The sequence below is a fragment of the Primulina tabacum genome, chromosome 8, assembly GCF_025594145.1.
Source record: "Primulina tabacum isolate GXHZ01 chromosome 8, ASM2559414v2, whole genome shotgun sequence".
NCBI classification, from domain to species: domain Eukaryota; kingdom Viridiplantae; phylum Streptophyta; class Magnoliopsida; order Lamiales; family Gesneriaceae; genus Primulina; species Primulina tabacum.
The window spans coordinates 19,388,196-19,401,293 of record NC_134557.1 but is presented as its reverse complement, the minus strand read 5'-3'; the positions used below and the strand labels follow the sequence as shown (position 1 = coordinate 19,401,293).

The following is a 13,098-nucleotide window of genomic DNA, read 5'->3' as shown; positions in this document are numbered from 1 at the left end:
TAGATTTGCCGCTTTCCTATTTTGAACTTACTAAATATAGAGTTTCTATTTATAAATTTTTAAAAGTAGAAACTTTATCAAAATCGTCCTCGGTTCTCCTCGTCTTCTGACGTGCATCGCGTATTCGACTACAGGAAGTTCACGTTAGTTCACATTCATAACGTTTGATTAAATAATCATTAAATTATGCAAATACTTAAAATGCTTCTGGACAACTCATTTAGATAAATTTCAAATAAATTTTCATGCATGCATGTGGTTAGTGTATTCGGGTGTTCGAACGTCACAATTTCTCTCTACCGTTGATTAATGAAGTTGTCGTATCCGAGTTTCGCGGATTAACGCTGTTGAATTCTAAACTATATTTTGTATATTTTTCTTCGTTTTCCACTTCACTTCGGTTGTTTCTACATAATATCGATTATGGCTTCACAGTGTCGGAGTCCTGTTTCCGAGTGGTTTACCAAGATTTTCACGTCGACTAATTTTTCTGGCCGTCTTTTGAAATTGTACATGCCACGAAGAATATTTAATCACTTGTCATATTCCTGCATTTTGGACTTGATTGATTCTAAGTTGCCATTCTGAATATTTGTGTTCGTGATCCAACTCATCTTTCGGTTATGTGTTATATTAGTGTCGGGTTTTTCTTTTGAGTTGTTATCAGAAATTTGCTTGGAGTCCCAATTTAAATTTCGAGTTTTTGATTACTCTTTGTTCGTGTTGTTCCGAGTAAATTCATCGGTTGTATTTATATGCATGCTCAGATGTGAAGCCAAAATTATCACAATATCAACACTGTTTTACACAATATCATATAATAACTAAGAAGAAAGTAAAATCCAGAGAAATGATGGGTTGGAATTAGAGGGACAAGCCAGACTCCTCATCCTCATCAAGGGAAGCGGTGTACACAAAGTAAAGTGCCCAAATCAGAGCGAACACACCCGCAAGAATCCACACCAAGAGGTTGTTGCTCAGCCCGAATGGCAGCCCGGTTCCTTCCGTGCTCAACCTCTCGTCCACCAGCGCCAGCGCGGCGGGGCTAGACATGGCTGCCGCACAGGCCGACGCCATAAACGAAGAAGCCGCCACACCCAACTTCGATTCACTCTCCTCTGTACCCTTTCCTCCTTCCATGGTACACCTCACTTTCCCCGTGTTAATATTTGACATCGATGGTAGCCCTGAGGTTCAAAATCAAATGCCATTTGGATTAATATTCGGCAGTAAGAACATGAGTTGTACACAGATAAAGACGTGGGTTTTATTTACCGATGACGGCAGAGGGCCGCACGGCGAACCTTCTCTGTGCCGGGGCGGCGCGTGCAATTGGCGAGGTGGAGGCGAAAGTAGAGATGGCAGCCATTTTCCTTCAAAGCCCGAGTCCGAGTTTGTGTTGGGAAAAATGAAGAAGGTTTTGTTACCGATAGTGAGTGGATATTTAATATCTGTGCGTCAAAGAGACTCTAGTGAACCACACAGTTTGGATCCGATAGATAGCCCCTTATCCTTAAAACTCAACTACTTTTGGCCACGTGGCATGTCATATTACATTTTGCCCCCGACGAGTTTGAGGGCAAACTGGTCTATGCGTTTGAGATACTAGTTTTTAAATCTCCGTTGTCTTAATTAAACGTGTGTTCAGGTCATTATTAGACTGAGATTGAAATTTTCTACGCAGTCTCTTGTTCACCTACAAAAAATGTCTATGTATTTTTTATATCGGATGAAATTCGGTACAAAATATTAAAAATCTGAAACATATATATGATATTGCATAACAAATTGGTTTAATCTGATATAAAAGATAAAATTTTGAGTATAAAATTGTAACAACTATATTAATATCAATACTTATTACACTTATTTGTTAGCTCAAATATAATTTGTTATACATGTTTGAAGTACTGAAAAATCATATATTAGTGTCAGATATGAAACATTTATTATTTAAATATCATATATTAATACTAGTTTTTCAATATTTGGCACTAAATTTTCATCCAAAAAAGAAGCGTGATTAATTTGAAAATTTGTTATACATGTTTGGTACTAAAAAAATCATATAAGATATAAAACATTTAGTTCTATGATATCATATATTTGTTCCAAATTTTCAATGTTTTTTACCGAGTTTCATCCGAAAAACAAATATGGGTCTAAGAATGCAGAAACATTTTTTGGGCTATTTAGAGACTGCAGAAAAGAATCGGTCTGACAAATAATGAACACACATTTAACTATTGAGATGAATATTTATTGATCATTTGCTCTTTTTTCCCATTTTACTAGGAGATTGTTTCTAAATCACTGGGGCATGGTAGATGATATCCACATGGTGATTGTCTTCATCAACTTAACACATGATACATGTAATAAGTGATAAATTATGACCTCTCATCCATACATCATGGATGAATTGTGACCATGATTTATCACTCAGCACACTGTTGGATCTGGTTTTCTACGCGCCCAAACGCAGCGGAAGTTTTAAAAATTTTAGATCTTGACATTCAAGATGTGTTTTGCTTTGGGCGCTCGTATGATTATAACAAAAACATACATAGGATGTTAGAATCGTTATACCTTTGGTGAATTAATCACTGGACACCAACCGATCCGGTATTACAGATCTGGCTCTTGATGAATCCCTATGAATTTTCTTCAAGAGACTCCTTTCGTGTCGTCTAATCAGGTCGACGACTGAATTGTTTGATCCTCTTCCAAATTGCACTAGTAAATATGGAAGAGATTTTGCGTAGAAGAGGAAAAAATTGAGAAATGACACAACAATATTTCCTTTCAAAAAGGGTTGGCCGATTTTTTTTTCTTTGGAGGTGGAATTCTCGAATGATTGAGGTAGGTGGCTAGGGTTTTTCTTTGCAACCTTTATTTATAATTAAATTATAGTCAATTACATAATTAACATTAATGGGCTTGAATTAATTAATTGGGCTAGTCCAACTAGTTTATATTAATTTAATCAAATCCCATTAAAACTTTAATTATTTATTATGTTGAACTTGTACTCCTACAAGCCCATAAAACATATTACCCACCATATTTAATTTATTAATTAATAAACTCAACTTTTGAGCTTAATAAATAATACATTATAAATTCAATATTTGAATTTATTATTTAATTATAAATTCAACTACTTGAATTTTCATCACCTCCAAAATTTAATATTTAATAAACCCAACATTTGAGTTTAATAAATTAAATTCTCAAATTTTATAAATTCAACTCCTTGAATTTATTCTTTCAAAATTTAATTATCATAAATTCAACTCCTTGAATTTAATATATAATATAAATTCAACTTCTTAAATTTACTCTCTCAACGGGAACAAACAATCCAGTACTTGTGTGACCCTCAATGGTTCAGGTATACAGCTAGCCGTGGGTTCACAACTCTGTGTGATCCAGGACATAATCCTTTATTCGGGCTTACCCTAGTTAGCCCCATTCTTTTCATCAACACCTTGATCAAGAATGTTAGAACTCATTTCTGATTGCACCCATCGGATCATGGTAAGAGCGTCTAGTAGCATCGCCCCATGATCCCCTAGGTATCACTGATAGTGCCTGCAAGAACCAGTCGATTATGATTAACGTACAGTACGGTCCCTTTCATCTCATATATCCCGATCGAATCTGCAACCATTGGTTCATCGAGGGTTGCATATTAATTCGATCATAATGTGATAACTTTAATAGTGGCATCGCGTGTACTATTGGAGAACTCTTTCTCCAACGTACATCTCATACTCTGGCCAGAGATTCCATGCACTATTATTACATCATATCACATAGGATATCCACACCCGCAGGTGAGCGGTGAATCCCCGACTACAATGCACTGGCTCCTATATGTGTCGCAACTATACCCAACCTCGCCACCTGATGACTCTCCTGGAGCCAGTAAACGAGTCAAAGCACAGCCCTAGCATATAGAGCCTCAGTGTTGTCCCGGGTCGTAAGGACTAATGGTGTACAATCATAACCACGGACTTATCCTCTCGATGAATGATAACCACTTGAAATGTCCGAGGGAGGGTTGTTCGGTATAATCATCATATGACTACCCATCTGCATGTTTGGACATCTCTATGCCCTTACCAAGAAACGTAGTACACAACATCACAGATGCTAGTCTCAAGCTCAAGCGACCTTTATCCATGTTTTAGGCGGCTGAATTCGACTAGGGAACGAATTTAGATTATATAAGTGTTTACAAACGAGTTTCAACATCGAATTACGATTCGTTGTATTAAAGTATAATCAAGTTCTTTATCTATGTTTGATAACATGTGTATACAGATAAAGAAATAACAACCATGAAATAATGAATTATATTAAAATAAAGATTGTTAATTACACTGAGTCAATAAATCCCTAAGCCAATAGTTGGCTTGCAGGGCATCTAGTCTAACATCTCCCACTTGCCCTAGAGCCAACTACCCATAAACTTTAATCCCATTGCTTCGCGATGCTTCTCAAACAATGGTCCTGGCAAGGGCTTTGTAAGTGGATCAGCAACGTTATCTGCAGAGGGGACTCTTGACTGATATGTCTCCCCTTCCCACAATCTCCCGGATGATGTGGAAATTTCCTCAGTATATGTTGGATCGCTGATGAGACCATGGTTCCTTTGCTTGCGAAACGGCACCAGTGTTGTCGCAGTAAACCGGGACTGGATCAACTCCTTTAGGAATAATGCCCAACTCTTGGACAAAATTCCTCATCCAAACAGCCTCTTTAGCTGCAGCAATGTACTCAGCTTCAGTGGTGGAATCCGCAACGGTGTCTTGTTTAGAACTTTTCCAAGAGACAGCCACGCCATTAAGCATGAATACAAAACCAGAGGTCGATTTCGAATCATCTACATCATATTAGAAGCTAGAATCAGTGTAGCTTCCAATTTTAATTCTCCACCCCCATAGACCATGAACAAATTCTTAGTCTTCTCAAGTACTTAAGAATGTCTTTCACGGCCTTTCAATGCATTGGATCAGGGTTCGCCTGATATCTGCTTGTAACACTCAAAGCATAAGCAATGTCAGGACGTGTCGATATCATACCATACATAATACTACCAATAGCTGACGCATATGGAATACGTGTCATCATCTCTATCTCTTCATCAGTTTTGGGACACATTGCCTTAGATTGAGTAACACCATGACACATTGGTAAGTATCCTCTCTTGACTCTTCCATAGAGAATCGTTTATAATGGTATCGATATAGGTGGTTTTGGGTGAGTCCCAACATCCTTTTTTGATCTATCCCTATAGATTTGTATTCCAATACATAGGATGCTCACCACCTGTCCTTCATGGAGAATTACTTGCCAACTATACTTTAGTTGATTGCAGTAATCCTACATCATTCCCAATGAGCAGGATATCATCAACATAAAGTACTAGGAATGTCACCGCACTCCCACTAACTTTTTTGTACACGCATGGTTCCTCAAGATTCTTAGCAAAACCAAACTCTTTGATAGTGCTATCAAATCTGAGGTTCCAACTCCTTGATGCCTGCTTGAGACCATATATTGATCTCTGAAGTTTGCATACCTTATGCTCACTTTCTAATGATGTGTATCCCTCAGGTTGAGATATATAAATTTCTTCTTTGATATCTCCATTGAGGAATGCAAGTCTTTACATCCATTTGTCATATCTCATAGTCATACCATGCTGCTATGGCTAGTAGTATTCTAATGGACTTAAACATAGCAACTGGTGAAAAAGTTTCCTCATAGTCAACTCCTTGCCTTTGAGTATAACCTTTTGCAACCAGTCTTGCTTTGAAGGTCACTACCTTCCCATCCGCCCCAAGCTTTCTTTGTAGATCTATTTGCATTCTATTGGAACGATTCCCTCAGGTGGATCCACTAATGTCCAGACTTGGTTTGAATACATAGAGTCCATTTCTGACTGCATGGCTTCAAGCCATTTGGTTGAATCAGTATCAGATATTGCTTCTTTGAAATTCATTGGATCACATCCAACACAAGACTCATCATGGCCTTGTTCATGAAGAAGCGTATATCTTGCAGGTGGTCTAATAACCCTATCAGACCTTCTAGAAGCTTGTACTTCAACTACTGGTTCTTGGGAAATGGGTTCAACTTCTATAGTTGAGGGAGTATCTTGAATTTCTTCAAGTTCTATCATCGTGCCTTTTCTATCTAATAGAAATTTCTTTCCAAAAAGGTGGCTTTCTTGAAACAAACACTTTTGCTTCATTGGGATGATAGAAATAATATCCAACAGAATTCTTTGGATATCCTACAAAGTAGCAAAAAAAAGAATCTACTATCCAATTTGTCTCTCACTGTTTGCTTCACGTAAGCTGGACATCCCCATATTCTCATGTAAGAATATTGGGAGTTTTCCCATCCATATCTCATATGGCGTTTTATCCACTTCTTTACTATGGACATTATTTAACAACATTGCCAAAGTTTCAAGCGGCAAAGCCCCAAAACGAGTAGACAATTCAGTGAATCCCATCATGGATCGAACCATGTCCATCAAGGTCGATTTCGACTTTCAAGAAACACCCTTCAACTGTGGTGTTGGGGTTTCAACTTCATGATAGTTTGAGGGAGTATCTTGAATTTCTTCAAGTTCTATCATCTTGCCTTTGTCTATCTAATAGAAATTTCTTTTCCAAAAAGGTGGCATTTTCTTGAAACAAACACTTTTTGCTTCATTGGGATGATAGAATAATATCCAACAGAAATTCTTTGGATATCCTACAAAGTAGCATAAAATGGATCTACTATCCAATTTGTCTCCCACTGTTTGCTTCACGTAAGCTGGACATCCCCATATTCTCATGTAAGAATATTTGGGAGTTTTCCCATCCATATCTCATATGGCGTTTTATCCACTTCTTACTATGGACATTATTAACAACATTGCCAAAGTTTCAAGCGCAAAGCCCCACAACGATGTAGACAATTCAGTGAATCCCATCATGGATCGAACCATGTCCATCAAGGTTCGATTTCGACTTTCAGAAACACATTCAACAGTGGTGTTGCTGGTGGAGTCCACTGTGAGGAATCTCATTCTCTTTTAGATAATCCAAAAATTCAGCACTTAAGTATTCTCCACCTCCGATCAGATCGAAGTGCCTTAATACTTCTTTCCATCTGATTTTCTACTTCAGATCTGAAACTCTTTGAACTTTTCAAATGCTTCAGATTTGTGTTTCATCAAATAAACGTACCCATACCTCGAATGGTCATTAGTAAAGGTAATGAAGTAGGAATGCCCATATTTTGTGCTAACACTTAGCGGGCTACAAACGTCTGTGTGGATCAAATCCAGTAGACCATGCGCTCATTTCCACGTTCCATCAAATGGAGTCTTGGTCATTTTGTCCTTTTAGACAGGACTTACAAGCAGGTACAGAATTTTTGGTCTGACAAGTCAAACATACATTCTCCCACTAGCTTGTGCATCCTTCTTTGGGAAATATGACCTAGTCTAACGTGCCATATTTGTGTGGGATTTTGGATCATCTAACTTTATTTTGTTTGTTTTTGAAATCATGTTTACTTGGACATTCACTTATCATTTCCAGAACATTTCTGGCACATATAATTTCTTATGTCCGGACTTCATGCAGTGAAATAAATATGTTCTAACTTAGCGGCTTTGTAGGCCTTTTAAGTGTCTTTCAGAGTTGCCTCTTATTGGGGATGTTTTTCTTGTGAGGGGCAGAACATTTCTTTCCCTTAACTTGTGGGCCATTTTTCGTCCGACGAGAGGCCCATTATAAAAACAACGATTTTCTTATTTCATGGTGATCTCATAGTCATAAGCGTATTGACTAGCTCTTCAAGGCTATTATATATCTTATTTACTTGAAGTTCACCATAACCCCGTTCAAATGAGGAAGAGAAAGACAACAAATTGATTGTTATCAATTAATTCGTTAGGAATCACATATTCCAGGCCCACCACATTCTCAATAAGTGCAGTCATATGTACAACATGCTCATGGGTTAGAGCCCCATCTTGCATGTGTGTAGTCATGAGATCCTTGAAAGTAGTGTGCATCATCGTATGAGTTTCATGTACCATGCAACTCTTGCACGTGCATGTCGAATGTCAGCAGCATTCCAAATTTCCTCAAACTGTCCCTACAGTTCATTTGACATAGAAGCGAGCATGTTACACTTTAGCATGTATACTATGGTCTTACCATCTTGCATGCTTTGTCAGTTCAGCAGGACTGACATTGTGTATGTCATTTTCTCCGAATTCAGAACAATTTTCCCAACCAGTCTTGAAAATTAGATTCGATTAGCTTGTTGATAATAAAAATGGATTACGTGACGAAATCGAAAATATATGATATGAAACAGAATAATGGTTGCTGATTATTTAAAATAATTTTAAGATATAAAATATGGATTTTATTTTATAAATTTTCCTCCCACTATTTTGACATTTTCACCACCCTCTGATGAAAAAGGAAAATCGTATTTTCTTAGTGGGCACGTAGAGTCCAATTAGCCATATAATCCCGAATAATATCAGCCAATTATAATTTCTAAAAGGTAGAATGTAATTGCATCCCATGCAACCTCCGCGTGTTTCGCCTCACGTTTAATAAGGACCTAATAATATTACGCCGTTTATTTTCGCGTGTCAAACCGACCCATCAATGTTGAATTGTAGTAGACGGTCGCCATGAGTTCCCCCAATAATATGAGCCGAATTCATGAGTTCCACTCAATTCATTTCATATGTCCGATGGAAGTCACAGCTTTCCGGCGTACAGGCCTCCCCAATAATATGAGCCATACATTGTCCGCGGGTAGCGATCAACATGCAACCACGGTTGATGGAAGGCAAGGAAAAATTAAACTCTTTTAATTTTTACTTTTTCGGTTTGATTAAATTTTAAACTTATTCAAAATGAGGGATTTTAATTTCAAAAATTGTCTCATCGTTTTAATTTAAAAATCACGTGCCACGAGTTTGTATGTTTGCCGGTTTCATGCAACTATATTATTTAATAATATACATACATGCATACTACTATATATCGCATATTCATAATATGACATTCAACAATAAATAAGGATGATCGATTGCCAACACTATTAGATCCATTGAGCCATACATGGATCCAGGTCCAAACCTAGGTGAATGCAGGGATGCAAATGCAACTATTACAAGTGCTTCCAATATTTTACATGTCTACATCTCGTTCATCGGGCCCACCATCTTCCAGTCTTGATCTCCCACTATTTCTAATAATTACATTTAAATAGCCATGGCACATAAGGGATACATCTCATGGGAGTGGGAACGGGCCATAAAACAGGCCCACTTTAATAATATCAAATATTAAAAACGAATAAAACAGTAAAATATCCTAACATACACCTAACATATTGGTCAAGCCTCTCGATCATCCTTCATGCATTTCATATCAAATATTAAAATCAATTTAATTAAACAATTTAATTAATTGATAAATCATATATCTAATAATTTTATCAATAACCACCACAATTATTAAAGAATTTAATAAATTAAATAAACTCCTTTATTTAATTTCCAATTAAATCAATAATAATTGATTTTTTGTAAAACTCATTTTACCATAAATAATTAAAATCATATTCTAATTATTTATTTTACAAGAAAATTATTAATTCTCCAAAAATCAATTTTCCAAAATAAAAATTGAACCAATTTTCAAAAATATTAATTTTACCCAAAAATTTGAAAAAATCAGAAAACTGCACCTTGGGCCCAAACAATTCAAGTCCGCCATTCAGCACGCTTCCCGAGACGATCCCGGGCAACCGCCCTCGCTGTCCGCCGCTGCCCGAACGTTTCGGGTAGTGGCGGCGCACCTGTGCGCGGAGGTTGCGCGCGACGCAGGGTAGCGCACGAAGTGCGGACATTCCGCACGCCTCGCCGCTGCGCGCTGAGCTCGCTGCCCTGCGCGCACTGTCCTGCGCGCGGGTCTGCACGGAACAGTTTCGGGCATATACGAAAAATATTTTTTTTTTGTTTTCTGGAAAAAATAATTTTTTATGGTGCTATAATTTTCTAAAGATTTTCTTGTGTGGTTAGCAACAAATTATTCAATATAATTTAAAATCATACGATTCAGAAAAAACCTTGGCTCTGATACCACTGTTGGATCTGGTTTTCTACGCGCCCAAACGCAGTGGAAGTTTTAAAAATTTTAGATCTTGACATTCAAGATGTGTTTTGCTTTGAGCGCTCGTATGATTATAACAAAAACATACATAGGATGTTAGAATCGTTATACCTTTGGTGAATTAATCACTGGACACCAACCGATCCGGTATTACAGATCTGGCTCTTGATGAATCCCTACGAACTTTCTTCAAGAGACTCCTTTCGTGTATCTAATCAGGTCGACGACTGAATTGTTTGATCCTCTTCCAAATTGCACTAGTAAATATGGAAGAGATTTTGCGTAGAAGAGGAAAAAATTGAGAGATGGCACAACAATATTTCCTTTCAAAAAGGGTTGGCCAATTTTTTTTTCTTTGGAGGTGGAATTCTCGAATGATTGAGGTAGGTGGCTAGGGTTTTCTTTGCAACTTTTATTTATAATTAAATTATAGCCTAAACATAATTAACATTAATGAGCTTGATTTAATTAATTGGGCTAGTCCAACTAGTTTAATTAATTTAATCAAATCCCATTAAAACTTTAATTATTTATTATGTTGAACTTGTACTCCTACAAGCCCATAAAACATATTACCCACCATATTTAATTTATTAATTAATAAACTCAATTTTTGAGCTTAATAAATTAAATACATTATAAATTCAAATTTGAATTTATTATTTAATTATAAATTCAACTACTTGAATTTTCATCACCTCCAAAATTTAATATTTAATAAACCCAACATTTGAGTTTAATAAATTAAATTCTCAAATTTTATAAATTCAACTCCTTGAATTTATTCTTTCAAAATTTAATTATCATAAATTCAACTCCTTGAATTTACTATATATAAATTCAACTTCTTAAATTTACTCTCTCAACGGAAACAAACAATCCAGTACTTGTGTGACCCTCAATGGTTCAGGTATACAGCTAGCCGTGGGTTCACAACTCTGTGTGATCCAGGACTAATCCTTTATTCGGGCTTACCCTAGTTAGCCCCATTCTTTTCATCAACACCTTGATCAAGAATGTCAGAACTCATTTCTGATTGCACCCATCGGATCATGGTAAGAGCGTCTAGTAGCATCGCCCCATGATCCCCTAGGTATCACTGATAGTGCCTGCAAGAACCAGTCGATTATGATTAACGTACAGTACGGTCCTTTCATCTCATATATCCCGATCGAATCTGCAACCATTGGTTCATCGAGGGTTGCATATTAATTCGATATAATGTGATAACTTTAATAGTGGCATCGCGTGTACTATTGGAGAACTCTTTCTCCAACGTACATCTCATACTCTGGCCAGAGATTCCATGCACTATTATTACATCATATCACATAGGATATCCACACCCGCAGGTGAGCGGTGAATCCCGACTACAATGCACTGGCTCCTATATGTGTCGCAACTATACCCAACCTCGCCACCTGATGACTCTCCTGGAGCCAGTAAACGAGTCAAAGCACAGCCCTAGCATATAGAGCCTCAGTGTTGTCCCGGGTCGTAAGGACTAATGGTGTACAATCATAACCACGGACTTATCCTCTCGATGAATGATAACCACTTGAAATGTCCGAGGGAGGGTTGTTCGGTATAATCATCATATGACTACCCATCTGCATGTTTGGACATCTCTATGCCCTTACCAAGAAACGCAGTACACAACATCACAGATGCTAGTCTCAAGCTCAAGCGACCTTTATCCATGTTTTAGGCGGCTGAATTGACTAGGAACGAATTTAGATTATACAGTGTTTACAAACGAGTTTCAACATCGAATTACGATTCGTTTGTATTAAAGTATAATCAAGGTCTTTATCTATGTTTGATAACATGTGTATACAGATAAAGAAAAACAAACCATGAAATAATGAATTATATTAAAATAAAGATTGTTAATTACAACTGAGTCAATAAAATCCCTAGCCAACAGTTGGCTTGCAGGCATCTAGTCTAACACACACGTGTCATATGGTGAGTAGATAATGATACTCCTTATATTGGTAACATAAACAAAGCTATCAGGGAGATGCACACATATAAATAAATATACGTAAATCAACATAAAATCTATATTAGAAATTATGATATTTTTTTTTACAAAATGCGTGATATCATATCAACAATAGCATAATTCAATTATGAAAATTGCTTTAAGATTGCACTTGGACGGATAATAATAAGTCTTTTACTTTAACACTAAAATTTGTGAATGTCTATCAAGTTGATATTTATCACCTAGAAACTTGACTTTTATTATTAAAAAAACCATTTGATTTGACAATGATAATCCAATGTATAATTTAAAAAAACCAAATGCAAAACATTTATTATCTCAAGAATTTTCTCCTTCCATATATGACCAACATGAATGGATGGTTGAGTTTCCATCATAAAGCCATCAAGTTCGTGAATAGTTGATGATCCTCTTTTCATCTTGCTAGTAAGAGGCTTTCACTTTGATTGATCATGTGACTATTTTCTGTCCTCCGCAAGGCAAATGGATGTGTCTAAAATGCTCTTTTTCGAGAGAGAGTCTTAGATTTCCCCTGTCCGAGAGTGGATTGACAATAATCATACAAAAATGTTTGTTTATTATATCAAAAATATGGATGATGTGTCAAATGTCAATACTGATAAGACAAAAATTGCACCTGTTGTATATATCATAAGATTCATTGATGAAATATTTACTGAGTGGTTGAAACATAAATTCAAATACTTGTAAAATACCAGTAACACTAACATGTATTACAAGAACAGGACACTTTCCTTCCAAATTTTGTTCATATTTTGCATTTAAAGATAAAGTCAACAGCTTAAAATGACAATAACTAGAGTTTTCAGAGCTCTAATTCATAGTCAATTAGATTTAGCACCTATA

The 13,098-nt window shown here is 36.5% G+C and overlaps 1 protein-coding gene across 1 annotated transcript; it reads right to left on the bottom strand.

Moving 5' to 3' along the window:
• Window positions 1–770: 770 nt before the first annotated feature.
• Window positions 771–1,486, bottom strand: LOC142554839 (photosystem II reaction center W protein, chloroplastic-like). The gene is made up of 2 exons (XM_075665506.1): window positions 1,276–1,486; window positions 771–1,187 (listed from the first exon to the last, which is right to left on the bottom strand). The coding sequence occupies exons 1-2, from the start codon at window positions 1,367–1,369 to the stop codon at window positions 865–867; spliced, it is 417 nt and encodes a 138-aa protein (XP_075521621.1). The 5' UTR covers window positions 1,370–1,486; the 3' UTR covers window positions 771–864.
• Window positions 1,487–13,098: the final 11,612 nt, after the last annotated feature.